This window comes from Equus quagga, chromosome 14, assembly GCF_021613505.1.
Source record: "Equus quagga isolate Etosha38 chromosome 14, UCLA_HA_Equagga_1.0, whole genome shotgun sequence".
Classification (NCBI taxonomy): Eukaryota; Metazoa; Chordata; class Mammalia; order Perissodactyla; family Equidae; genus Equus; species Equus quagga.
In genome coordinates, this window is record NC_060280.1 from 53,169,959 (window position 1) to 53,197,911 (window position 27,953).

Below are 27,953 nucleotides of genomic sequence, written 5' to 3' on the forward strand. Positions count from 1 at the left end.
TTTTATAGAAGCAATTCTGTAAACCATGCTATTTGTACTGCTTGCAGAAGATAAATCTGGGTTCAGAAATGTGACAATATAGCAACATAATTGGCTTTCAAGATAACAAAATCTTCCCTGAATTTTTATCTGCATCTCAGTTTTCATCATATGCATACTAATTTCAGCAGCTTCCTGGAGTAACATAATAAGAGGATCTTTACAGCAGAAAACATGCAGAGAATACTTAAACTCTTATGACAAGTTTGGTTTCTTGAAGAATCAGCAGGTTCTAGCAAACAAACTACTTTCCCTGCAAATAACCAGTTGTTAATAATATCTGCTGTTGGTGCCCCTATTTTCAAAATAGTGTTTCAAGGCTTTCCTTGGTTCATGCAGCCATTTTTACCATTTAAAGGCTTCTATTACATCTTGTTTAAACATAGTTTCTTAGTATATAACAAGACAATAGCAAAATGTCTTAAAGTCATGTAGGTTTATCTGTGGCTAAAGAACAACAATAAAAGTGGTTGACAGGTTTTTCTGCTTTAGTCAGTATGTCTGTCCTGTCAAATATTGTCATCATTTCCAGAAGCACAATGGAAGGTTGTGAACAAAGCATGTGTACTTTTGATTCCTAAATCAGTCATAGCTTTTACCACATTTGTTCCATTTTTGATGATAATTGGGTCCTGATTTTCCATTCTAGAATGTATCTTCTGTCAAGTTCACTTTGTAGTTAGCTATTTGTAACTGGAAAGCACTTCTCGAGAAAGGAAAGCAGTGATAGTGTTTCATGTTAATTTACACGTTGTTACACTTTAAAAGCACTTTGGGAAGTATATGTTATCTAATTGTCTATTGCACATAATATTGAAGTAAAGTATTTAATGATACTACCAGTAATATTAACTTGTTTGTATATAGTAGAAATAGCTTAGGAAAATATATTTCAGTACATTTTCTAGGAAGAACCTTTAATGTAAGATTCACAGATGAAACAAATCTCAAAACTCCTTGTACTTCCTGTCCTGAAAATGATTGGTAATCTCTAGCAGTGATTTGTCAAGCATTTTTTTAACCTCCATGGATTCAAAACCTCAACAAAAAATTGTTCCTAAATAAGTATTCTTCTTAATATCTATTTTTTTGAAATTTTGTGAGAAAATAAATATTTGATGTATCTAAATTTCTTTTTTTACTTTTTTTATTTTTGTGTCTGGAAGATGAAATATATTGGATATTTTTGTAAATGATATTAGAGGTTATTATGTATTAGAGGTTATATATAAAAATATTATATATTAGAGGTTATTTTGTAGGTATCATTGTTATTTCATCCTCACAAGTTAGTGAGTATTCCTAATTGGGACTTCTCCTTGAAAGACCTATGGTTAAATAGAACTAAATAACCCTACAATTAAATTTTATTCTTAAAAGTAATCTTATTTAATGTTGCAAATGCAAATATATCAGACAATTTTAGGGAGATCTAGATTTCAACATAGCCAAATATGTGTATCCTACTTTATATTAGTTAAATTTTTATTAATGTTTCTTGACTAAAATGCTTCCAACATTATTCCTTAATGCTATTGCATTCTCTCCTAAAGATATTTTATTATCACTATGTTTATTTATTGAACTCTAGAGTTCTTAATTTTTGTTACATAAAACTAAAGTTTTCGCAATCATTTTTTAAATTTTAGTCTTGCAATGGCAAATACATGTTTATAGTTTAAGAGAATTTCAACCTTTAGAGCACATAAGGGATTATTTTCACTCCAAGTGGCAAATAAAATACTTATGTGTGTATGATAGTAAATAATCTAACATTTAAAATAAATGTGAATGTCATGCCTTGTTGACATTAGTAACATTGTCACACTTATTAGATAGGGTAGTAACATCTGTGCTTATACAAATATTGCTATTGTTCATTTCTGGAATGTCAGAAGAATTTTAAAGTAGGCGTCTATTTATTGGACCTACATAAAGGTGAAGGCAAATAATAGATCTTGGCCAAATATTGAAGCTGAACTGAACTTTATTTCTAATAAATATCAGGATTCCATAAACAAACTGATGTAGATTAAAGTTGCTGGAAAGTGAATGGATTAGAAAGGGTGACACTTTGGGATGAGTGGTCAGTAAGACCTCTCAGGAGGTGATATTTAAACAGAGACTTGAATGAAGTAAGAAAAGCAAACCATGAACATATCTGAGGGAAAAACAAATCTAGGCAGAGGGACCAGCAAATGCAAAATCTTTGACACAGGAATGTGCTCTGCTTGAGTAAGGAATGAAAAGGAAGCCAGGGTGGCTGGAGCATGTGTAAAAGGAGCAATGCTCCTGGAAATGAGGATTAATGGGTTGCCAGGAACCGTGACATATAGGTCCATGCAAGCTTTGGTAAGAGACTTTAAATTTAGTTTCAATGCATGAAAAGTCAGTGGATGACTGACAGCAGGGGATTGAAAGATTATTCTGTTGGTGTGTGAAAAATAGACTATAGGAAGGAAGAATTGAAGCAGGCTAACTAGTTAAGAGGTTATTGCAATAATCTGATGAAGTTATGATGGTGTTAAGGATTAGGGCAGTGGAGGTGAAGAAGTAGTAGGATTTCTATATTAGACCTGTGGATTTGGCTGTGGAACATGGGAGAAAGATGTGAAAAAATGATTTCAAGGTTTTGGCCTGAACAATTAGTTGAACTTTTCATTGACAGTTGAAGGATACTGGTGATCGAGCAGATTTCTTAGGGAAGTGGGAAATGGTCTTATAAGTTAAGAGTTCTGATTCAAGCATGTTAAGTTTAGCTACCTTTTTGCCATCATGGTGGAAATGTCAGAGAAGTAAGTGACAGGAGACTGGTTGAAGTAGAACAGATGAAATTGGGAGTCATCAGCATGTAAAGATGGTCTTTAAAACCATAGGATTGACCAAATAGTGGGCCCTGGTACACCCCAATATTGAAAAGTCCAGGAAAGGAAAAGGAGTCAATAATGGAGCCCAACAAGAGTTAGTTAGGAAGACAGAAGAAAGACTGAGAGATTGTGGTAATCAAGAATCCAAGAGAAGAAAATGTTTTAAAAAGATCAAAGTTATCAACTGTGTCAAATACTGTAAGTGAGATTAGACAGTTTTTTCAGAGAGATTTTTTATGAAGTGGCACAGATAAATAGGATGATAGCTGATGGGGAGAAGGATCAAGGGAGTGTTTTTTGTTGTAGTTTGGTTTGGTTTTAATAGGGGGATATTTCACCACATCTGTATCAAATAAAGATGGAAAAGTTAATGGTGCCAGACAGAAGGAAATCATTTTAGGAGTAAAATTCTTGGGAAGACAAGAAGAAATAGATCACTGTGTATATGTGGAAGGATTGGCCTTAAATAGGAATTTGAACTAATCATGCTTATAAACTATAATTGATGATTAGGAAGAGACCTATAAATCGGGTGGACTATTTAAATCCCTGGTTTGCCACACTAAAAATTAAGTACTATCTAAAAGGCCATTTCTGATAATCTTGTTTCTCACAGTAGTTCAGCTTCTATGTGAACTCTGCATGTGCAGGTTTGACTCATTCAACTTAACTCATTCCTGTCTTTGGAAAAGTCAGGGGAAACAGTCAGTGAAAAACATGGGTAATCAAATTTTATTCTCTGAAATTTTATCCACAAATTGGTAAAAGAAAATCACAAGATTCTGTTGAAAAATAACACTTCCTTGTGTCAAACATTTAGCCTAGAAACCCAGATTTATGGTTATTGTTTTTTCAAATTACAAAAAATACCATATGTTTAGCTAGACTGTCCAGTATTCTAATAGATGGATATGTTAAAGGTAGAGGAAGAGTAAAGATTTCCTTTTTCAAGAGTAAGATAAAGCATATTCTCTTTCCAACTAGATAAGACCATGTCTATTAAGTTAATAAAGTTATACAAACTAACAAAAATCTTCTCGTTCAATTACTCAGCCATAAAAAAAGACTGAATCATCCCATTGCAACAGCATGGATGAAGCTTGAGGGAATTATGTTAAGCAAAATAAGCTAGACAGAGAAAGAAAAACATCATATGATTTCACTCATATGTGGAAGATAAACAAACATGTGGACAAAGAGAACAGATTAGTGGTTACCAGAAGGGAAACAGGTGGAGGGGTGGGCAAAAGGGGTAAAGGGACACATATGTATGGTGACAGATAAAAACTAGACTATTGGTGATGAGCGCAATGCAGTCTATTCAGAAACTGATATGTAATAATGTACACCTGAAATTACATAGTGTTATAAACCAATATGACCTCAATAAAATAATTCTTTTTAAAAAATCCTTTCATTCAAGACAGCTCTAGAGGCTAAAGTTTCCCTGAGACTCTTTGTACAGCTTGAGGCTTTTTTTTTAAGGCAGCTATACAATGTGAGGGACCACTAACAGAACCCAATTAGAAAGTGGTTCAGATTTTAAAAATTAGACCAGCTGACTTTAATTTGTAGAAGTAAGCCTTCTGGGTGTCCACCATGCTCTTACCAAATCCATAATAGAACTTAGTTTGTCCCTGAATCTGTATTCATTACCAAACCACATGGCCAGACTTGTTCTTCTTAAAAGGTTTATTGTAGCTAAGTTTTTATAAGCAATGAGAACTGTGTAACATGCTTTCAATCTCATAAACACCTAAGTTTATTACTAATGTTTTGTTTCTTTTGTATATCTCGTTAATTTGGGGAAGATTTTTTTGGTTTGTTCCTTCTCCGTTTTATTAATTCAAGATTTGGGGTGTTTTTGGTTTTTGGACAATTTTGACAAATATCTTTGCCAGATATTTTTGACAATCCAGAAAATAAACAATAAGGTGTGACCCAAAGTACTAGGAACTTTTTGTTTTTGTTTTTTATATTATTTGTAATTACCTGATAAATGTTGAAGGAATACACTTTAGTCTTTTAAGATACCAGAGACAAAGTTATAAAGAACGCCTAACAAGTAAGAAGTCAATTACAGAGTTTGAAAATCCTTCAGAAATCTTCCCCTCCTCACCCCTCCATGGAGGCAGGTTCTGTGCTCACTGTGCCATGGGTTAAAACAGGAAGAAAATGAGGCCAGCCCAGTGGCACAGTGGTTAGGTACGCACGTTCCACTTCGGCGGCCCAAGGTTTGCTGGTTCGGATCCCAGGTGCGGACATAGCACCGCTTGGCAAGCCATGCTGTGGTAGGAATCCCACATATAAAGTAGAGGAAGATGGGCACAAATGTTAGCTCAGGGCCAGTCTTCCTCAGCAAAAAAAAAAAGTGGAGGATTGGCAGCAGATGTTAGCTCAGGGCTGATCTGCCTCAAAAAAAAAAAAAAAAAAAAAAACAGGAAGAAAACATTAACCTTGTATAGAAAAATTAGGATATTAACTTTAAAGAAATAGTAAGCAAAAGGGGGAACTTACTATATTATCTAGAGTGCTTTCCACTGGAATGAATATGAGTGTGTTCATGTTGTATATATGTTTCTCCACAATACCAATTAGCAGTTTCAAATTCTGTTCATAAATTAGTATGTGGAGAAAAATCCTGTTAATAGTGTTTCTAAAAAGATATCTTACAGGAAAATATCTCATTTCCCTCTGGCTCCAGATCTACTGCTAATGCTGGCATTCATGTTCTACAAAACGGTTAGCATCTTCATAGGAAATTTAGAGTGAATAAAAGGGTAAATTATCATAAAACAAGGTCTCATTGCCAAGTATGATTTCTGTGCCTTACGAAGGTAAATGAAAATGATTAAGAAATCTTATCCATTTTGCAAAGGAACTGGATCCACAATGGGAGAGGGTAGTGCAAAGAGATTTCTTATGGCCTAGGCAACTTTCAGCATATCTCTAGATGTGATGGAGATGAGAATGGCTAAGAACATCAGAATTTCTTTATAAACATATAACGTTGAAGCCCCTCTCAAAAGCCAGCACTTATCTCTCTCTTCCAAAGTTGTTTGGTTGAGATAAATTGCCTAGAAACACGAAAAGGGGAAGTGAAAATTTAGGTTTCTTAGACTATTTACTTTGAAAAACCCATGGGGCCGGCTCCGTGGCCGAGTGGTTAAGTTCGCGTGCTCCGCTGCGGCAACCCAGGGTTCGGATCCTGGGGGCCGACATGGCACTGCTCGTCAGGCCATGTTGAGGCGGCGTCCCACATCCCACAGCTAGAAGGACGTGCAACTAAGATATACAACTGTGTACGGGGCGGGTTGGGGAGATAAAAGCAGGAAAAAAGAAAAAAAAAGATTGGCAACGGTTGTTAGCCCAGGTGCCAATCTTTGAAAAAAAAAGAAAAACCCTCAGAGAAGCAACACAATGAAGTCCTTACTTTGAGAAAATTTTAACCAATTCCATGAAAACATAGAGCTGTGACTTAACTTAACCATAGAGTCTCCTTTTTATTCTCAATTCCTAGTAATAGGATATAGAGCTCTAGAAATAAGATATAATATATAAAAAATTAGTTGCATTAAAGTGGCAGAATTAGGGAAGACATCTTTGATATGGGGTATTTGAACGGAGACGTGAAAAAGGTGAGGGAATTGCCCTGCAAATAGATACTTGCTAGAGGAGAGTTTCAGGCAGAGGCAACAGCAGATACCCTGAGACAGAAGAGTTTTTGAGAAAGGGAGGCCAGTGTAACTGAAGGAAAGTAGACAAGGAAAAGGTGGTCAGAGAAGTCAAGGATTAGAATGAATACTCGTGTGCTATTGTAAGGACCTTTGCTTCTACCGTCAGTGAGATACATGTGATAATTATGTTATTATCATGTTATTATTATGTTATGTAATTTTATTTACTAGTGTGATCATTATCATTATTAAAGCAGTAATTTTACTCTTTGAATTCTGTTTTGTTCAGCCTAAACCCTAAAATTTTCCTTTACAAGATATGGCAATTTATAAGCTTATTTTTTTCACTGAGTGATATTAAAATAAATCATTAAGTATTATTTTTACAAATTGATATATAGTTTCAAAGTTACCAACTAAAAGGCGAAAATTGTCAAATTGGATAAAACAAAATTCAGCTGTGAAGGCTATCTGGCATCAGGGCATTGCACTTTAAATATAGACACAAATAGGTTTTAAACAAAATGAGGCAATAAGATATACCATGATAAAACTAGTCAAAAGAAAGCTTTTGTAGCTATATTAATATCAGACAATACAGGTTTCAAAGCAAAGAATGTAGCAAGGAATAATGAAGGTTATTTTACAATGATAAAGTGATCAAGTCATTAAAAGAACATAAAACTAAACTTTTACACATCTAATAACAGAGTTTCAAAATAATGAAACAAAAACTGGTAGAACTTTGAGGAGAAATAGAAACATGATTAAAGTTGGAGATTTCAAAACACCTCTTTCAATAATTGACAGAATAAGTAGAAAATCAGTTAAGATATAGAAGACTTGAACAACATTATTAACTAATTGATATTTATAGACCATTACATCCAACTACTGCAGAACACCTTCTTTTCAAGTACACACAGAATCTTACCAAGGTGGATCCATAAAGTAGTCTTGAATCATGTAAAAGGATTTAAGCCACACGAAGTATGCCCTCTGACCACAATAGAATTAAGTTAGAAACAAATAACAAGAAGATTTGTAGGAAATCTTCAACAGTTGGAAGTTAAATACCTACTTTTAAATAATTCATGAGTCAAAGATATCAAAAAGAAAATAATGAATTTAGCTAAAAAAAATCAAACCACAGCACGTTAAAGTTGGGAGATACTGTGAAGAATTGAAGTCAATGCAAATGGTTAGCAGAACATTAATGGATAAAATCTTAACTACAATTTTGGTTGGCAAGTTAACCTTATTAATGTAGCATGTGAGGCAGAAATTATTTTTTTAAGGATCACGTACATAGTCAAAATGCTTAGAGCTGCAGGAAACTGATCCAACTCAGTCTTCTCTTGAACTCCGATTTTACATGTCAATCTCAAAAGTCTACTGAAAGATGACTTGAGATTGAGACTCAAAAGACTGAACTTGGAAGAGATCACTGAATTTGTTTTCTCTCCCATGCTTGTAGAATCTAACTCCTAAACCTAGTGCACAAGATTTGAATAATGAAAACCTACGCCCAGGTTTGAGTCTAGGAAAAAATGAGACTCCAGGAATGGCATATATTTAATAGTGTACTCACTGTTTCTTGAAGTTAGTACAACAAACTCTGGGAAGAAATAGCATACTGGTTTTTAATTATTAATTCTTAGGTTTTAATTCCAATACAATTCCTGGTAATCTACCTTGCTGATGAGCTGCAGTTTATTACCATCTATTCATCCAATGAATTGAGAAATTTGTTATACCCAGCATTATTAACATGCTAGTAACTTTTAATGTTTTGTTTACTCCAGTCGAAATAATGAGTGGAGGTACTTGTTTTTATTCTGGATAAATTAAATTTTAGTTCTGGATGAATTTATTCTCAGATACTCAAGCCTCTAAATATATACTAAGTAATTTTGAAGAAAAGATGAAGGAATAAAAATATGGCACATTGAGAAGACAGATGCCTGAATTACTTATTTGCCTTAAGCACTTTTTCTAAGGAAGACAGTGCATTAAAACAAAATAAAATGGCATCAGTTTATTAACGCGTTTCATTTTATACTAAATAATTGCTAATTCACATGAATGAAAATAGTAATTAATACACTGAAGGCCAAACTCAGCTGAAATGATATATTATGATATGCCTTCATCAATATTTTTCTATGTATTCAAGTAATGTTTTTACATAATTACATTCTGTAATTATGTGTAAACATTGTGTACATTTTTACATTCTGATAAATATATTAGCTCATGAACATTTTCCAATATCATTAATATTCTTCAAATATCAGTTTTATTGCTATGTAATTTTTTATTGTATTGATATACCATAATTTAATTGGCTTATTTCTATTATTTGCTAATTTCTGTTATTCTATAATATATTATTTTATAATTTCTATTATTATTATACTTCTAATTTCTTAAAATTATAAATAATTTTAAATGAGCAAACCATGTGTAATAGTCTCTTGATTATTTCCTTAATTTACATTTCAAGAAAAGGAATTAAAGCTTTCATGCGTTTCATCAAATTGCTTTATAGAAGTATTGTACCAGTATACACTGCTACCAAAATTTTGTCCATGTTACACACTTAGCAACACTGGAGCATTATCGTTTCTCACTTTGCTATTCTGATGAGCTAAAAACATATCTTAGTTTTTAAATTTACATAACTATTAAGGATGATCCTATCTTTCGTGTTTCAATAAGCATGTAAACAACCTACCATTGTGTTGACATTATTAACCCATTTTCATATTTGTAGAAAATATTTTTCCAAATTTACTATTAATGGCTTTTACTTTTGTTTATGGTATTTTTGCATCTACAAAATTTTTTATAATCTAACATATTTCTTTTCCTTTTTTCTATTTAAAAAATGTCTACCAATCTGTAATCAGATACATAATCTTTTTTTCTCCTCTTAAAGTGATTTTCTTTTTGTCCCCCATTAATCCATGAAATAACATTGTGTTTTGAATGCTAAGTAGCATAATTTTAGGCCAGAATGTGAACTAAAGATTGAACTTTTTTTCCAAACAGTAAACTATTTTCCCCCAGTACCGTTTATTGAATATTTCTTCCCTTCCCTGGTGATCTCTGTTGCCACCTTTATAATATATTAATTTCTTACATTTTTTGCTTCATTATCATCAGAGATTGAGGCTCAGCTTCTTTGTAAATGTGTATGAACACTTGAAAGGAAATGTTTTTTGCTGTGGGGTATAACTGATACAATTGGATTTACTCTAATCATTTGATTAAATTATTTGTTTTTATGCTTTTAGGCCCTTTGGGTTTTTCAAAAGGTTGCTTATTATATGCATTTAATTTTGTTACAATAATCATTTAGATTTAATTCTATATTTAACTGATTTCATTGTTTATCACCTAACAGCTTTAGCCTCTGACTTCTACACCCTTGAAAATCTTAGTTTTGTCTATATATAAGACAGCTGGAGAACATTTTTTACTAATGTTTAAAAGAAAAAAGATACAGAAGTATGGTGTATTTATTTTCTGAACTCTGGCCTAAATAAAAATGACACTCAGTTGTATTCATAAATGAATGGTAGGTGAACTAGATATAAAATTCTTGAAGGAACAACCTTTTCCTTCAAAATTCTATGTTTATTGGTCCTTATACAAGTAGAACTCTCAGGAGACATTATTCATTTTTTTTATATGGTTTCCCACTTAACACCTTCCATCACAGTTACTTATGCATGTTTCATCTCCCCTAATTAGATGATAAGCTCCTTGCTTTCAGTAAGTGCTTCTGAGTGAGTAAATGACTGCCACTTGAATTCATACATTCTGCTAGCATTCTTAAATAAAATATTGCAATATTTTAAAACTGTCCTAAATTACCTGGGAAAAATCATTCGATTATGTTATAGTAAGGGGAACTATCCTCAATGATCTCTATAGTTCATTCCAGTTAAGAAGTTTTACTGAATATGATTCTGTGGATGGTGTATGTATAATATTCAAGAAATTGCCCAACCCTTTAAGTTGTTCAATTCTGTTAGCTGTTTATTTGCTTATCTCCATAATTACATTTATTATATATCATTTAGAGAATTATAGCTATATAGTCATAGGAGAGGCATACATAGGTCTTATGTTCAGTCTCAAACCTAATCCTTTAAAAAGAGCATGGCCCGTAACCAGGAGTGGAGTAGAGAAGAAACATTTACTGAAAACATTTGCCAGCTAATATGCCTACTCCTTCACTGAAAGCCCTATCCATATATACATATTCCTGCTTATTAAAGATCATGCTTGGGGCCTGCCCAGTGGCGCAGCGGTTGAGTTCGCAAGTTCCACTTCAGTGGCCCAGGGTTCGCCCGTTCTGATCCTGGGTGCAGACATGGCACTGCTTGACAAGCCATGCTGTGGCAGGCATCCCACATATAAAGTAGAGGAAGATGGGCATGGATGTTATCTCAGGGCCAGTCTTCCTCAATCAAAAGAGGAGGGTTGGCAGATGTTAGCTCAGGGCTAATCTTCCTCAAAAAAAAAAAAAAAATCATGCTATTTAAGTCTTTATTTACATTCATATAAATTAGTATAAATGTAGGGTTTTCTTAAATACTTTTTTTAAAGAGCAGTTTTAAGTTTACGACAAAATTGAGAGGAAGCTACAGAGATTTCCCGTATATTGCCTGCCACAACACATGTGTAGCCTCCCCCGTTATCAACATCACTCACCAGAATAGTACATTTTTTAGTGAGGAAGGATCTACATTGATGCATTATAATCACCCAATGTCTATAGTTGACCTTAGGGTTCACTCTTGATGTTTTATATTCTATGAGTTTAGACAAATGTATAATGACATATATCCATCATTACAATATCATACAGAGTATTTTCACTGCCCTGAAAATCCTCTGTGCTCTTCCTCTTCATCTCTCTCTCCTCTCCGACCCCTGGCAACCACTGATCTTTTTATTGTCTCCATGGATTTTCCTTTTCCAGGTATATTGTTGGAATCATACAGCATGCAGCCTTTTCAGATTAGCTTCTTTGACTTCGTAATATGCGTTTAAGTCTCCTCCATGTCTTTGTTCTGGATATTCCACAGTTAATTATCCACTCACCCGCTTAAGAATGTCTTGGTTGCTTTGGAAATTATGAATAAAGCTGCTGTAAACATCCACGTGCAGGATTAAATGTATTTTTTTAAAATAAAAAATGGGGGCCAGCCTGGTGGTGCAGCGGTTAAGTGCTCACGTTCCATTTCGGCAGCCTGGGGTTCACCGGTTCAGATCCAGGGTGCGGACATGGCACCGCTTGGCAAGCCATGCTGTGGTAGGCGTCCAACATATAAAGTAGAGGAAGATGGGCATGGATGTTAGCTCAGGGCCAGTCTTCTTCAACGAAAAGAGGGGGATTGGCAGCAGTTAGCTCAGGGCTAATCTTCCTCAAAAAAAAAAAAAGTGCTTGTTTGTTCTTCACTATAAAGTTTGCTGTTCAAACACTTTATACACATTAAAAGAATATTTGGTCTTTAAACTTTACCGAATATACTTTGCTGTAGTCTATCTTTAAGCTTAATAGACTAACAAGTTATTTTTTTCTTATGGACTAAGAAAAATATTTTTCTTAAAGAAGCTTTTCCCCCTTGACTAATTAATTCAAACTTTAATAAAGTAAAAATCTGGCTATCAGCTACATACTAATTTTTAATTAATTTAAACATATGCACATCCATTTCTGGCAACAACTCTTGGAGTTTTTGAATTCAAAATTAATTTTAAGGAATCAATGAAATAGTATAACTTGAAATATTTATAGAGTAAAAAATAGTTGTTTTAAAATAACAGGAATAGTAATTCTCTGCAATAAAAAAGGGTCATGCAAGCATACTTGTTGACTATGTTTAGGTAATGAAAATAGAAGGCAAAAATATAATAAAAGTATTTGATAGGGAGTAAACAATATTTGCTATGCATAATTTTAAGTTATTTAATTGAAGTAGATACTTTATGAAATGTTATTGTTATAAAGGATAACACCCAAGGAGAAATAATTATACTTTGTTAGAGAGATCTCTTTTTAAAGTAGGTCTTTTCTGCTTTTGAAATCAACATATTATCAGTTGTTAGGAAGGACATAGGAACATTTTTGCTACAGAGTAGGAATGCTAGTCAAATGCATTAAGATGTTAATACAAACACACTAGCTTTGGAGATTTTAATTTCTTGTATTGTAGACCCATCTGACAGATGTAAATGCTAGGGTGGTTAACATGGTGTTACAGTACATGAGACACAGCCTTTCTACACAGTAATAAATAAACACAATTTTTTCCTAGACTGTCTATAAATCATGCAAATGAATTACTGAGTGAATGAGAATTCTGCAAGTTTTTAATAGCTGACATTACTGTGATATCATCTCTGTGCACCAACTGAAATAGACTGATTCAGAACGCATCAGTAAGTTGTTTATCTCTTAAGGCACATTAGCACCTGCAGGAAATACTACAGAGAAACAAATCACCAAAGGCTTCCTGAGTTTATTACCTGGCTCAAAACAGTTACTCTTTGACCTTGGGCAGGACCCTTAAGCTCACCATGCCTCCATTTTCTCATTGTAAAATGGGGATATTAATACTAACTTTCAGGGTTGTAGTAAGCACAAAATTGGTTAATACAGGGAAGGCGTATAGTAAGTCTTGCACAAGACTATGTAGTTTTTGTCATTTGTTCCACATGGCCATTCTTTATTCTACTCATGAAACATATGTTATGATGATGTGTATTTCTCCAAATGGAGTATAAGTTGATTTACAAAATAGCAGATAAGTAGAAAAGATTATTTAAAAAGAAATTTTAACAAGAAATTTTTTATTCCTGGACATTACCTTCCCCTATAGTACTTGATTCAGTAAGGTGGCAAGTTTACTGTCAAATCTGGATCTGGAACTCTAGTTCAGTTTGTGTTGTCAGGACTTGGGGACCCTGGGAACTCTGCCGTTAGACCCAGGCATTCAGTCCAGTCTCCTGAGCACACCCTGAGAGGTGAGTCTCACCAGGAGAAGTGCTAGCCCAAACTGAAATATTATATATTAGGTTAATTTTTGTATTTTAGACATTTATTTTGAGTAGATTTTTACCAACAAAAGGTTGTGCAAGGAAGCTTTTTTCTGATGGATGGATATATTATGTCAAAAAACTATAACAGATCTTACAGTGTACATTGGAGATCTTTTTTTTTTCTAGACACCATTTCAAGAATTTGGAAACTGCTTAACTTTCTCATTGAAAATGACTTCTGCATAATAATTCTTTAATATATTTCTTTATCTTTCAAGTTTACAAAGTTTTTAAAAGTGTGTTTATATATTTTTCCTCCCTGTAGAACTGGGTAGAGAGAGCTGAAAAACAAGCTCTTCTCTCTGATACACTTGACCTGTCAGAACTCTTCCACCCAGACACATTTCTCAACGCTCTTCGCCAGGAAACTGCAAGGTAAATAAAATGCAACACTTTACTTATTTGTCTGTGAAGGTAATTATACTTAGCTGTATTTACTTCTGATCACATTCCCTTGATTGTCAAGAAGTAAATTCACTGTTGATTACAGATAGTTGTATTATTTTATAATACTTGACTTTTAATGTCAATTAGCTTTTAGCTTAAAAAGTGTTGCTTTTAATTATGATGTGTTTTTTATTAGAATTGAAAAAAGATAAAATTTAAAACTTTGGTCACTTATTTATCTAGATCTGTTGTGTCCAATATAGTAGGCAGAAGTTAAATGGAACTATTTAACTTTAAATGAGTTAAAGTTAAATAAAATTTAAAATGTAATTTCTCCATCATACTAGCTACATTTGAAGTGCTCAAAAGCCAGATGTGCCTGGTGGCTACCATTTTGGACTGCATGAAAGCATTTTTATCTTCACAGAAAATTCTGTTAGACAGTGCTGACTAGGCTTCTTGGTTGGGAACAATATTTGATGGTTAAGATCAAGCTCTTTTTTATAACAAATTTGGATTATCGTATCATACATAGTCTATAATTTTTAACGTTAGAATGTAATAAAAGAGACACTACCAAAAATATACTGGAAGGGCCTCATCTCCCACCACCGGAGGTCAGGCATGACCCTGTAGGCAGTTGGGCCATTGATGGTTTCTGAGCAGTGAAAGGAGATGATTAGATTTTTGATTTAAATGTGAAATTTAATGACTCTGAAGAATGGGCAGGGAGGAGAGAGGGAGGATTAAAAAGCTCACAGAAGATTCAGAGGTTTCCAGCGTCTCTGCTTCGTGTGTGAAGATGGATTCCAGGGGAGAGTGACATCAGCATCGTGGCAGAGTGAACTCTTTCTTAAGACTCTCCCTGCTAAGATACAATGAAAAGGACCTTCAGAAACCAACAGAGGACATTCACACAACACAATAGATGTCTGAGAGACCCACGCAGCCATATATCTGAACATAGAGGTGCTGGAGCCCCGGGAGGAAGTGGAAGGAGATAAGGGACTCTCCTCTCCTCCCTGGCAGCAATCTAGGCATAGAACTGTGCATGGCTCTGAGAAGAGAGTGGGGAGGGTCGGCTCTCCACAGGGACACCTTTGCTCTCAAAATTGCCTCCCAGCCATATACTGTAAAGCTATAATAATCAAAACAATATAGTACTGGTGTAAAAACAGACACACAGATCAATGAAACAGAATTGAAAACCCAGAAATATAACCACACATCTATGGACTGCTAATCTTTGACAAAGGAGCCAAGGACATACAATGGAGAAAAGGAAGTCTCTTCAATAAATGATGTTGGGAAAACTGGACAGCCACATTCAAGAGAATGAAAGTAGACTGTTATCTTTCGCCATACACAGAAATTGACTCAAAATGGATCAAATACTTGAAGGTAAGACCTGAAACCATAAAATTCCTAGAAGAAAATATAGGCAGTACCCTCTTTGACATCAGTCTTAGAAGGATGTTTTCAAATACCGTGTCTCCTTGGGCAAGAGAAACAAAGGAAAAAATAAACAAAAGGGACTCCATCAGACTAAAGAGCTTCTGCAAGGCAAAGGAAACCATGAATAAAATGAAAAGACAACCCACCAACAAAGAGAAAATATTTGCAAATCACATATCCAGCCAGGGTTTAATTTCTGAAATATATAAAGAACTCACACAGCTCAACAGCAAAAACCAAACAACCTGATGAAAAAATGGGCGGAGGATCCGAATAGAAATTTTTCCAAAGAAGACATACAGATGGTCAGTAGGCACATGAAAAGATGTTCAGCATCACTAATAATCAGGGAAATGCAAATCAAATCTACACTGGGATATCACTGTACACCCTTTAGAATGACTGTAATCACCACGACAAGAAATAACAAATGTTAGAGAGGATGTGGAGAAAGGGAACCCTCATACACTGCTGGTGGGAATGCAAACTGATGCCACCATTATGGAAAACAGTGTGGAGATTTCTCAAAAAATTAAAAATAGAAATACCATAGAACTCAGTTATCCCACTACTGGGTATTTATCCAAAGAACTTGAAATCAACAATCCAAAGAGACTTTGCACCCCTTTGTTTATTGCATTGTTATTCACAATAGCCACAATGTGGAAGCAACGCAAGTGCCCATTAACTGATGAATGGGTAAAGAAGATGTGGGTACATATATACAATGGAATACTGCTCAGCCATAAAAAAGACAAAATTGTTCCATTTGCAACAACATGAATGAACCTTGAGGGTATCATGTTAAGTGAAATAAGCCAGAGAAAGACAAACACCATATGATTTCACTCCTATGTGGAAGATAAACTAACACATGGACAAAGAGAACAGATTACTGCTTACCAGAGTGGAAGTGGGTTGCAGGGTTGGCATAAGGGGTAAAGGGACACATATATATGGTGACTGACAAACAATAATGTACAACTGAAATTTCACAATGTTATAAACTGTTATGACTTCAATAAAATTAAAAAATATACGTATGTATATACCAGACAAAATTTAATTGTTTAGTTTGGGGAGATTTCAATTTGTAATGCCTCAGAATCATGTTATAAATATCAATATTTCAGTACAGTTAATAAACATTTCTTGAACACCCATTATGTGCCTGCATTTGAGGATGATGGTCAAAATGGAGGATGTAAAAATAGAAAACAAAGGCTCTATCCTCAAGGAAGTTACACAACCTTGAAGAGGAGACTGACATAATCAGTTAACTTTAAAAACTTAGTGTGAAGTCTATGGTATTGTGCGTAGCTTAAGAGATCTGATTACTTACACGTTGTAAATATTTCAATTTTAAATAAATAGGAATGTATCTATCTTCTATTACATTTCATATTCTAATTCTGAGAATTGTTTCTTTCTGACATTTGATGCTTTACTTTTTACAGGGCAATGGGCTGTTCTGTGGATAGCCTTAAATTTGTAGCTTCGTGGAAAGGTCGACTGCAAGAAGCAAAGCTGCAAATTAAGGTATTAGACTAATTTTAGATGTTTTTCTAAGTCAAAAAATTATATTATTACCAACTGTAATAAAAAGATTCTGAAACTCCAATCTCAAAGTCACCTATCTTGATAGTGTAAAATCAGCAGCGGTAGATTGTATTACCTGTGTGAAAAATCAAAGTTAAGATTTAGTATGCAACAACGTGTACAAAATACAGCCTCTTCTAATGCAAGGAAGAATCTTAGGGATACAACCTATTTGAAAATGTAACTTTTGGTAAAAAGTGATACAAATCTTGAAGTTCCATTAAGTTGGCTATTCTAAAATTCAATTCAATAAATATTTACTATACAATAAAGTATGGATGAAATGTAGTATATAAAAAATAGACCAAATCTTGTCCTCAGGGAGTTTACAGTTTGTGCGTACGTTACTTCACTGTTAAAATCAAGCCATTTATGTCAGAAAAGATCAAGCCATCTTTTGCAGTATAAATTTTCCTATTTAGCTTTCCTGTGAAAAATCCTTTCCTTTATAATAATAGATAATCATTCAAATGATAATGACAAACTAATTAAAAGGCTATAACGGAAATCCTTGCCCCTAAAACTCTAACCTTCTTCCACATCAGTAGCATTTTCTACTATTTCTTCTTTCTCGTTTCCACGCATAAAATTGCCCTCTTAACATTTTTTCCAATGCTAATAAACACATTGCATGTTGTAGTAGGATGATCTCTATACATCCATATTGGTCTGTTTTCTGAGACAACAATGTTGCTGAAGAAAAAATCTGTCTTATCCATCTTCAGATCCTCAGTCTCTAGTCCAATATATCACATATAATTCAACTTGTTAAATAAATTAAATGTAAGACTATAGTTCTCTAACTTACCGAACCGTAGGCAACTAGCTTTTCAGAAGTTCTTTTTATATGGCTCTAGTTCCCAGTTCAACAATTTGCTTTTCATATCACTGCTACTTTCTAACCTAATATGTAATTTATTTATTATGTTTATTATTTGTTGTCTATCTTACTCCACTGGAATATAAGTCCCATGAGAGTAGTCATTTTTTCTCCAGTTTTGTAGTGTTTCAAATACCTCAAACAATAGCTGATACATAATAAGCACTCAATTAAACCTTTGTTGAATCATTGTGTTGAGGGCCTAAAATAGGAGAGGCACTGTAGTAGGTGTTATTAGTATCAGCTATAATGTTGTAGTGTCATAAATTTGATCATTAAAAATAACCTAGATTTTTCTCTTTGAGCTCTATAGATTGTTACAAAATTCTCCCTTGAAGCTGAAGGATTAGGAAGGTTCTCTTTCATTCCTTGGCATTTTTTTTTAACGTTAGCCCCTAGCCCATACGGAGAACTACCTTAGCTCTTACTGGTGGTCATACACTGTTGTCCAGTTGTTAAGGAGAGGGAGGGAACATGTGACGTGTAACCCAAGAACCGAACACTTCACTTGGTTGTATGGTCTCTGGCAGCTATGTAGTATCATTATTCAGACATAGGGTTATAAAAAGCAAGGGAAATAAGTTTTATTCTGTGTCAGGGTGTGTTAATATTTCAAAACTGTGTTACCTGTTCTTACAAAATGGGAATAAAATCATCTACAATGTGAAAATCCCAAGCTTATATGTTATATTTTGTAGATGGGGAAAAAAAGCTGACAGTTAGTGAAACAAGCTTTTAATCTTAATTCTCCAAAAAAGAGCCGTGTGGCTTTTTTTTTTTTATTGAGTTATTGATAGGTTACAATCTTGTGAAATTTCAATTGTACATTAATGTTTGTCAGTCATGTTGTAGGTGCACCACTTCACCCTTTGTGCCCACCCCCCACCCCACCTTTCCCCTGGTATCCACTAAACTGTTCTTGGTCCATAGTTTTAAATTCCTCATATGAGTGGAGTCATACACAGATTATCTTTCTCTCGCTGGCTTATTTCACTTAACATAATTCTCTCAAGGTCCATCCATGTTATTGCAAATGGAATGATTTTGTTCTGTTTTGCAGCTGAGTAGTATTCCATTGTATATATGTACCACATCTTCTTTATCCATTCGTCTGTTGATGGGCACTTAGGTTGATTCCACGTCTTGGCTATTGTAAACAGTGCTGCAATAAACATTGGGGTGCACAGGACTTTTGGGATTGCTGACTTCAGGCTCTTTGGATAAATACCCAGTAGTGGGATGGCTGGATCGTATGGTAGTTCTATTTTTAGTTTTTTGAGGAATCTCCATACTGTTTTCCATAGTGGCTGCACCAGTTTGCATTCCCACCAGCAGTGTATGAGGGTTCCTCTTTCTCTGCAACCTCTCCAACATTTGTTGCTATTAGTTTTAGATATTTGTGTCATTCTAACGGGTGTAAGGTGATATCTTAGTGTAGTTTTGATTTGCATTTCCCTGATGATCAGCGATGGTGAGCATCTTTTCATGTGCCTATTGGCCATCAGTATATCTTCTTTGGAGAAATGTCTGTTCATGTCTCCAGCCCATTTTTTGATTGGGTTGTTTGATGTTTTGTGGTTGAGTTGCGAGAGTTCCTTATATATTAAGGATATTAAGCCTTTGTCAGATATATGACTTGCAAATATTTTTTCCCAGTTAGTGGGTTGTTTTTTTGTTTCAATACTGTTTTCATTTGCCTTGAAGAAGCTCTTTAATCTGATGAAGTCCCATTTGTTCATTCTTTCTATTGTTTCCCTTCTCTGAGAAGGCATGGTGTCCGAAAAGATCCTTTTAATACTGATGTCAAAGAGTGTACTGCCTACGTTTTCTTCCAGAAGCCTTATGGTTTCAGGTCTCACCTTTAGATCTTTAATCCATTTTGAGTTTATTTTGGTAAATGGTGAAAAAGAATGGTCAATTTTCATTCTTTTACATGTGGCTTTCCAGTTTTCCCAGCACCATTTGTTGAAAAGACTTTCTTTGCTCCACTGTATGCCCTCAGCTCCTTTGTCAAAGATAAGCTGTCCATAGATGTGTGGTTTTATTTCTGGGCTTTCAATTTTGTTCCATTGATCTGTGTACCTGTTTTTGTACCAGTACCATGCTGTTTTGATTACTGTAGCTTTGTAGTATGTTTTGAAGTCAGGGATTGTGATGCCTCCCGTTTTGTTCTTTTTTCTCAGGATTGCTTTAGCAATTTGGGATCTTTTGTTGCCCCATATGAATTTTAGGATTCTTTCTTCTAATTCTGTAAAGAATGTCATTGGGATTCTGATTGGGATGTCATTGAATCTGTAGATTGCTTTAGGTAGAATGGACATTTTAACTATGTTTATTCTTCCAATCCATGTACATGGAATGTCTTTCCATCTCCTTATGTCATCATCCAATTCTCTCAGAAAGGCCTTGTCATTTTCATTATATAGGTCCTTCACTTCCTTAGTTAAATTTACCCCAAGGTATTTTGTTCTTTTTGTTGCAATTGTGAATGGTATTGTATTCTTGAGTTCTTTTTCTGTTGGTTCATTACTGGAGTATAGAAATGCTACTGATTTATGCAAATTGATTTTGTACCCTGCAACTTTGCTGTAGTTGTTGATTACTTCTAACAGTTTTCCAATGGATTCTTTGGGGTTTTCTATATATAAAATCATGTCGTCTGCAAACAGCGAGAGTTTCACTTCTTCCCTCCCTATTTGGATTCCTTTTATTCCTTTTTCTTGCCTGATTGCTCTGGCCAGGACCTCCAGTACTATGTTAAATAAGAGTGGTGATAGAGGGCATCCTTGTCTTGTTCCTGTTTTCAGGGGGATGGGGTTCAGTTTTTGCCCATTGAGTATGATGTTGGCTATGGGTTTGTCATATATGGCCTTTATTATGTTGAGGTAGTTTCCTTCTATGCCCATTTTGTTCAGAGTTTTTATCATAAATGGCTGTTGGATCTTGTCAAATGCCTTCTCTGCATCTATTGAGATGATCATGTGGTTTTTATTCCTCAGTTTGTTGATGTGGTGTATCACATTGATTGATTTGCGGATGTTGAACCATCCCTGTGTCCCTGGTATGAATCCCACCTGATCCTGATGTATGATTCTTTTGATGAATTGCTGAATTCTGGTTGCCAAAATTTTGTTTAGAATTTTTGCATCTATGTTCATCAGTGATATTGGCCTGTAGTTCTCTTTTTTCGTGGTGTCCTTGTCAGGTTTTGGTATCAGCGTGATGTTGGCCTCATAGAATGTGTCAGGAAGTGTTCCATCTTCCCTAATTTTTTGGAATAGCTTGAAAAGGATAGGTATTAAATCCTCTCTGAAAGTTTGGTAGAATTCCCCAGGAAAGCCATCTGGTCCTGGGGTTTTATTCTTTGGGATGTTTTTGATTGCTGTTTCAATCTCTTTGCTTGTGATTGATCTGTTCAAATTGTCTGCCTCTTCTTGAGTGAGCTTTGGGAGATTGTAGGAGTCCAGGAATTTATCCATTTCCTCTAGGTTATCCATTCTGTTGGCATATAGTTTTTTGTAGTATTCTCTTATAATCTGTTGTATTTCTGCAGAGTCTGTTGTTATTTCTCCTCGCTCATTTCTGATTTTGTTTATTTGAGCTTTCTCCCTTTTTTTCTTTGTAAGTCTGGCTAGTGGTTTGTCAATTTTATTTATCTTCTCAAAAAACCAGCTCTTTGTCTCATTGATCCTTTCTACTGCCTTTTTTGTTTCAATAGTATTTATTTCTGCTCTGATTTTTATTATTTCTCTCCTTCTGCTGACTTTGGGCTTCATTTGTTCTTTTTTCTCTAGTTCAGTTAGGTGTGCTTTAAGGTTGCTTATTTGGGATTTTTCTTGTTTGTTAAGATGTGCCTGTATTGCGATGAATTTTCCTCTTAATACAGCTTTTGCTGTATCCCATATGAGTTGGTATGGCATGCTATCATTTTCATTTGTTTCCAGGTATTTTTTTATTTCTTCTTTAATTTCTTCAATGATCCATTGCTTGTTCAGTAGTGTGTTGTTTAGTCTCCACATCTTTGTGCCTTTCTCAGCTTTTTTCTTGTAATTAATTTCTAGCCTTATAGCACTATGATCTGAGAAGATGCTTGTTATTATTTCAATTTTTTTAAATTTGTAGAGGCTTGCCTTGTTTCCCAACATATGGTCTATCCTAGAGAATGTTCCATGTGCACTTGAGAAGAATGTGTATTCAGCTCCTTCAGGGTGGAGTGATCTATATATGTCTATTAAGTCCAATTGTTTTAGTTTTTCATTCAGCTCCACTATTTCCCTGTTGATTTTCTGCCTGGATGATCTGTCCATTGATGTGAGTGGGGTGTTGAGGTCCCCTACTATTATTGTGTTGTTTTTAACATCTTCCTTTAGGTCTGTTAATAGTTGCTTTATGAATCTTTGTGCTCCTGTGTTGGGTGCATAGATATTTATAAGCATTATTTCTTCTTGATTTTAAAGATTTTATTTTTTCCTTTTTCTCTCCAAAGCCCCTCTGGTACATAGTTGAATATTCTTCGTTGTGGGTCCTTCTAGTTGTGGTATGTGGGACGCTGCCTCAGCGTGGTTTGATGAGCAGTGCCATGTCCGTGCCCAGGATTCGAACCAACGAAATACTGGGTCGCCTACAGTGGAGCGCGCGAACTTAACCACTCGTCCATGGGCCAGCCCCCCCCCCGTGTTTCTTTTTAAAGCAATTAACAGAGTAAACGTTTGTTATGAGTGTCTCTGAAAACCTATGTGTATGTGTGTATTGTTTGTTTTTCTTAACATGATTTGGATTAGATTTTATTACGCAATATTTTTAAATTAGAAACAAAGGTATATTTTAATATAAAGTTCTCTACTTTTATCCAATAAAGCAGAATTCTTTCATTTTTCATTTGGCATTCATAAAAGATATTTTGTTAAAAACTAAAATATTTAGGGGCTGGCCCCGTGGCCGAGTGGTTAAGTTCGCGTGCTCCGCTGCAGGCGGCCCAGTGTTTCGTTGGTTCGAATCCTGGGCGCGGACATGGCACTGCTCATCAGACCACACTGAGGCAGCGTCCCGTATGCCACAACTAGAAGAACCCACAACGAAGAATACACAACTATGTACCGGGGGGCGTTGGGGAGAAAAAGGAAAAAATAAAATCTTTAAAAAAATAAAAATAAAAATAAAATATTTACAGGTAAATATATTTAGGAACATTGTTATATCATATACTTACAACTTTAAGTAAAAAAGCCAGGCCTACACAAGTGATTTAAAATTCAACAGAATTTTTCTTCTCTGGCTCCTCATTCATGTGAACTGTTTTAAAAGCACATTTCCTGACTTTCCTACCTGCAGTTTCCAGAAATGTTTATCAAAAAAGAAGTCTTTGTAGGCCTCTCACTGTTGCACTTGGCAAAATCTATAAGTGAAATAATCTATTTAATTCCTTTTAATCATATTTTTCAACAAAAGGATTATTTCAATAGGAGAACTTTGGACTTGAATTATATTTGAATTCCACTGTCACTCTACAATTTAATTGGTTTTGAGTTTTTCAATCTCTACCACCCTAGACTGAATTAAACCAGTGAAATGTTTAATCAAGGCTGTAGTTCCCCAAACCAGTCAATATCTCAAACCCTCCAGACCTACTTAGGAAGAACATGTATGTATATTGATTTTTAGATCCTGAACGTGGCCCTCTAAAATTTCCTCACTACCATAATTGATTTATTATTTGTTAAACAGCAGTTGTAAAACTTCCTACTGGAAAATCCTAAATCAAGCTCCTGTTCAGTTTGCATGTTCAATCTCACCCGAGGCTGCGAGATGATTGCCCTGGCAAACTGGAGAGCTCCCAGCTCCCTCCTTCACTGCTGATGCCGCCACACACACAAGGCAAAACTACTGGTCTTCTGCCTCGGCAAATCAGGCTTATGAAACACATATATGACCTGGCAGAGTCAAATAGCCACTTATGCTTGCCAGTTGAGTTCAGCTGCTTCATGCCGGGCTAGGGTCCGCCCACATGGCACATGGTTCTTATACTATTCATATTTCAATTCCTTCCTCATAGAGCCCATCAGGAAATGGAAGTTAAGAGTGAAGAAATTAGACATTTAGACATTTAAGGTTTCATTAGGAGAATGTGCTCATCACACCTGGCAATTAGGAGCTGCAGACGCATCCTCCCTGAACGAACGTGAGCTGTGGAACGAGCCCAACAGTGGAAAATCCAACCCCAAACACCGCCCCCCCCCCCGAAAAAAAGCCCTTAAACTATTCAGATTAAGACATTCATTTCTGATAGCTTTTATTTTTAAAAACTGAGCACCTGATGTGAATATGCTTATATAGTCATTATCAAGTAGATTGTTTTAAAAACGGGAGCACTGTAAGAGTGCTTAGTAATATAGTTTTCTCTAACTGTACATCTCTAAAATGATTTGGCATAGGCGAACTAATATGATATAAAACGAGTTCACCAAAAATGATTTTTCTTAAGAATTTAAATGACTACAGCAAACAAAGCTTTTAAAACTGTTTGATATCCTCATAGTATTAACAACTTTGAGTGTCTTAACTATGTTTCTACCAGTTTAAAGGATTTTTAATTCTTAGTTGACTGTGCTCTTTAATAGTTTTGCCAGTTGAATGCTATCTTCTCATGCTCCCCAAATATAGCAGGAGGGTGAGAACTGGCTGCCATTTCCTCATTTGGAAGTCTTTCTTCTATGAGACTTTCTGACTTTAAGTGATACTGTATAGAAAAAACTCAGTGTGCTGGGATTATGTACTAAGTTCCATCAGCTGTTCCAGTCCTTCTCCAGCTTTCAAAAACTGCTGAGAAACCTGTTCGTATTTCCGGCTGGAATGTAACTTCTCCTAGCATGCTTTCCTTTCCTCAACGTATTTCAAGCAATATGTGAAATTTTATATTTTCTAATAGTTGCATTTAAAAAAGTAAAAGAAGCAGATGAAATTAATTTTAATATTATATTTTATTGAACCTAGTATATACAAAATATTGTTTCTTAAACATGTGATGTTTTAAAATTATGATATATTTTACATTCCTTTTCCTTGTAAAAAGTCCTTGAAATCCAGCATATGTTCTATGTTTACAACACATCTCAATTCAGACTAGCAACACTTCATGTGCTCAGTAGCCCCATGTGGCGGAGTGGTTACCATATTGGACAGTAGCTCTAGACGGAGAAGGTAATTCCCTAGAGAAAATTTAAATATCCTTTAGTCTTCAAGGCTTTTTAAAATCATTTTAAATATTTTCTTTTATTAAACATTTCAAACAAATAAAGAAAGGAAGAGAATAGTATAATGAATCTGTATATTCAAAGGTTTCAAGATTTAGAGCCGTTCCTTTGTCTCTTTCTTATTGTTTTTGCTAAAGCAAATCACTGCCATCATTTTAATTTACTCCTCCCTTTCTCAAAAAAGTCCATATTTTCTTAAATAAGTACAATATATTATCACACATACAAAAATTAACAATAATTCCTGGCATCATTTACTACTCAGTCTGTAACAGTATTTACCAATTTGTCTCAAAAAGAACTTTTTCTAATAGTTTGTTCAAATCAAGGTCCACACATTGTGTTTGGTTGTTATGTACATATGTCTTTCAATATCTAGACAAGCCTTCTCTTTTTATTTCATCTCACTGTTTGTTACAGAATCAGAGTCACTTCGATAAAATACTTCACAGGCAGCATTGTGTGCTTCATTTTGCATTACATGATGAGGCACACAATGTGTAGTTTTCCTGTTTTTAGTGATGCTAAGATTGATTCATGTGTATAGGTTTGTGACAGCCTCATTCCTTCGTGACAAAACTTCCCATCAGTCTTCCATTTAATAGTTTTAACCATTGATAATCATTGCCTGACTAATAAAAGGTCACAAAACTAGTTTTTCTAAATCTGTTATTCCTTCTGCATTTATTAGCTGGAATTCTTCTGCAAAGAAACCTTATCAACTACGTCTCTGTGGTTACCTGGAGACCATGAAATACATTTTATATAGAAAATAAAGGATAAATGCTTATTTTTTTCCTTTAAACTGGGGATACTCAGAACATGATATTGCTACACTATTTCCTGCAGTGCCCAGGGACATGTCTTCTTTGTTTGAGTGTCAGAGTGAGCTTCTTATATATTTAATGTGTTTTAGTAAATTGCATATAATATTCTTTTTCATGTGCAATTATCCCTAACCTTTGGCTTATATGTAGAGCCTCTCCATGTTGACCTCTGTATCTTTCTTGGTAAACCTTTATAGCAAAGTATAACATCATACAGTAAACTGCACAAATCTTAAGAGTGCAACTTTATAAATTTTTTAATAAGTAAACAGACCTATGAAACCATTGTGCAGATTAATTTTAATATTTTAGGGCAATTTTTTTCCTCAAGACCTCTTTCTCTAATTAAATAGGCCTAACATATTCAGTACAAACTATTTTTCTTTCATTATAAGACATATATTTAAGATATCCTCCTAGATATTTGTCTACCTATTTTTCTTTCCTCATGTTATATGTTATATGTATAATGTACTTTGATTTTAAATAGTTGAGAACTTCTGATGAAGATGGCCCAGGGCAGTCATGGTTCATCCCCTCCGCTCCAAATGTATAATAATGATAGATAAAATATAAAAAGAAGAAACCACAAACATAGTCTAGCTTCAAATATAAGATAAGTATTTCATTGAATCAGAAACAGGACAGAAAATAAAATTGTGCCTAAGGCTGAAAATATAGGTCTAATGATCTCCAAGTTCAGAAGTAGGAAGCAGTGATCAGAAGTGTGGCCCCTCCAGTGTAAAAGGAGTTAGTAGTGCTGTGTGTGAGATGGGGGCTGAAACAAGGCTCATTGCTTAAATGCAGAACTGGGGTTAGGCTCTCCAGTTCCCCAATAAAAGGAGACTGGAAATGCTGTTACAGAATCACTGGTTGAGTCTGTGACATTATAGAAAGCTCTAGGCCTAAGAAAGCTGAAAGACAAGGACATAGCCTTAACATTAGACATTGAACCACACTACCTACCAGATCAATTGCTAGACCTGCAGTATCCCCAACAGCACCAGAACAGAACCCCCAAACTTGCATTATAAATCTTGTAGTTATGCAGATGTGGAAAGGTCATTACAGAGGTATATGGGACAAAAATAAAAGACCCCTCAAGATGAACCTAGAGACCAAAACGCAAAGTGAATGGGAAAAAAACAATCTAATCCTGGAAAAGGAAACTAGCAAAATCATCAGGTGAAACATCTAATCATTTAGTTTGTTGTTAATTTTTTAGAAAAAATCTGACAAAAATGTTAAAATGTTTATTTGAGTTTCCTTAAACAGATACATGAAGGAATAACTTTCACCAAAAAATAACAAGAACTTACAAAGTGGAAACAGGCAGAGATGATACAGTTATAGTTGGATGTGAAAACCAATCAGTAATCTTGGAAATGAAAAACATAATCTTTAAATGAAAAATTTGATAAAATATATTCTACATTAGATGCAACTGAAGAAGACAATAAATTGGGAGTTAGTCCTAAGGAATAAACCAAGAACTTGTCACAAAGGCAAAGGGTTAACAATTAGGAAAGAGATGTCGTGAGATATAGAGGATAGTTTAAGACACTATCCAACTTCTAAAAGGGTTTCTGTTTTTTTGGTGTGCCATTCCTGGAGGTACTGCAATACCACCGATGCGTGAGTGCATGTAGCAGGCACCTATTCCATCTGCCTGCTGCAAAAATCCATTTAATATATTGTCCTCAGATGGAGGACGTATCAGGTATTGAACTGATGAGAACAGATACTACACTTGATCTTAGCCAAAAGGCCAAGAAGCAATAAAAAGTATTTCTAGGAGTATAAAACAGAATGGCAGAGAAGCAAAATTTTTAAAGTGATAGAAATTTTCCAGA

General features: G+C 34.8%; 1 protein-coding gene and 1 non-coding gene across 4 annotated transcripts in view; one reads left to right on the forward strand and one right to left on the reverse strand.

Moving 5' to 3' along the window:
- The window catches only part of DYNC2H1 (dynein cytoplasmic 2 heavy chain 1), a 289,228-nt gene that overhangs the window by 244,187 nt on the left and 17,088 nt on the right, over window positions 1–27,953 (forward strand). For all 3 annotated transcript variants that reach the window (XM_046637538.1, XM_046637540.1, XM_046637539.1), the window contains 2 exons: window positions 13,968–14,077; window positions 17,002–17,083. In XM_046637538.1, the coding sequence (XP_046493494.1) occupies window positions 13,968–14,077; window positions 17,002–17,083 (192 nt within the window). The remainder of the gene's footprint in view (window positions 1–13,967; window positions 14,078–17,001; window positions 17,084–27,953) is intronic.
- On the reverse strand, window positions 27,693–27,880 carry LOC124225894 (U2 spliceosomal RNA). The gene has a single exon (XR_006885118.1). It is a non-coding gene; the product is annotated as a U2 spliceosomal RNA (small nuclear RNA).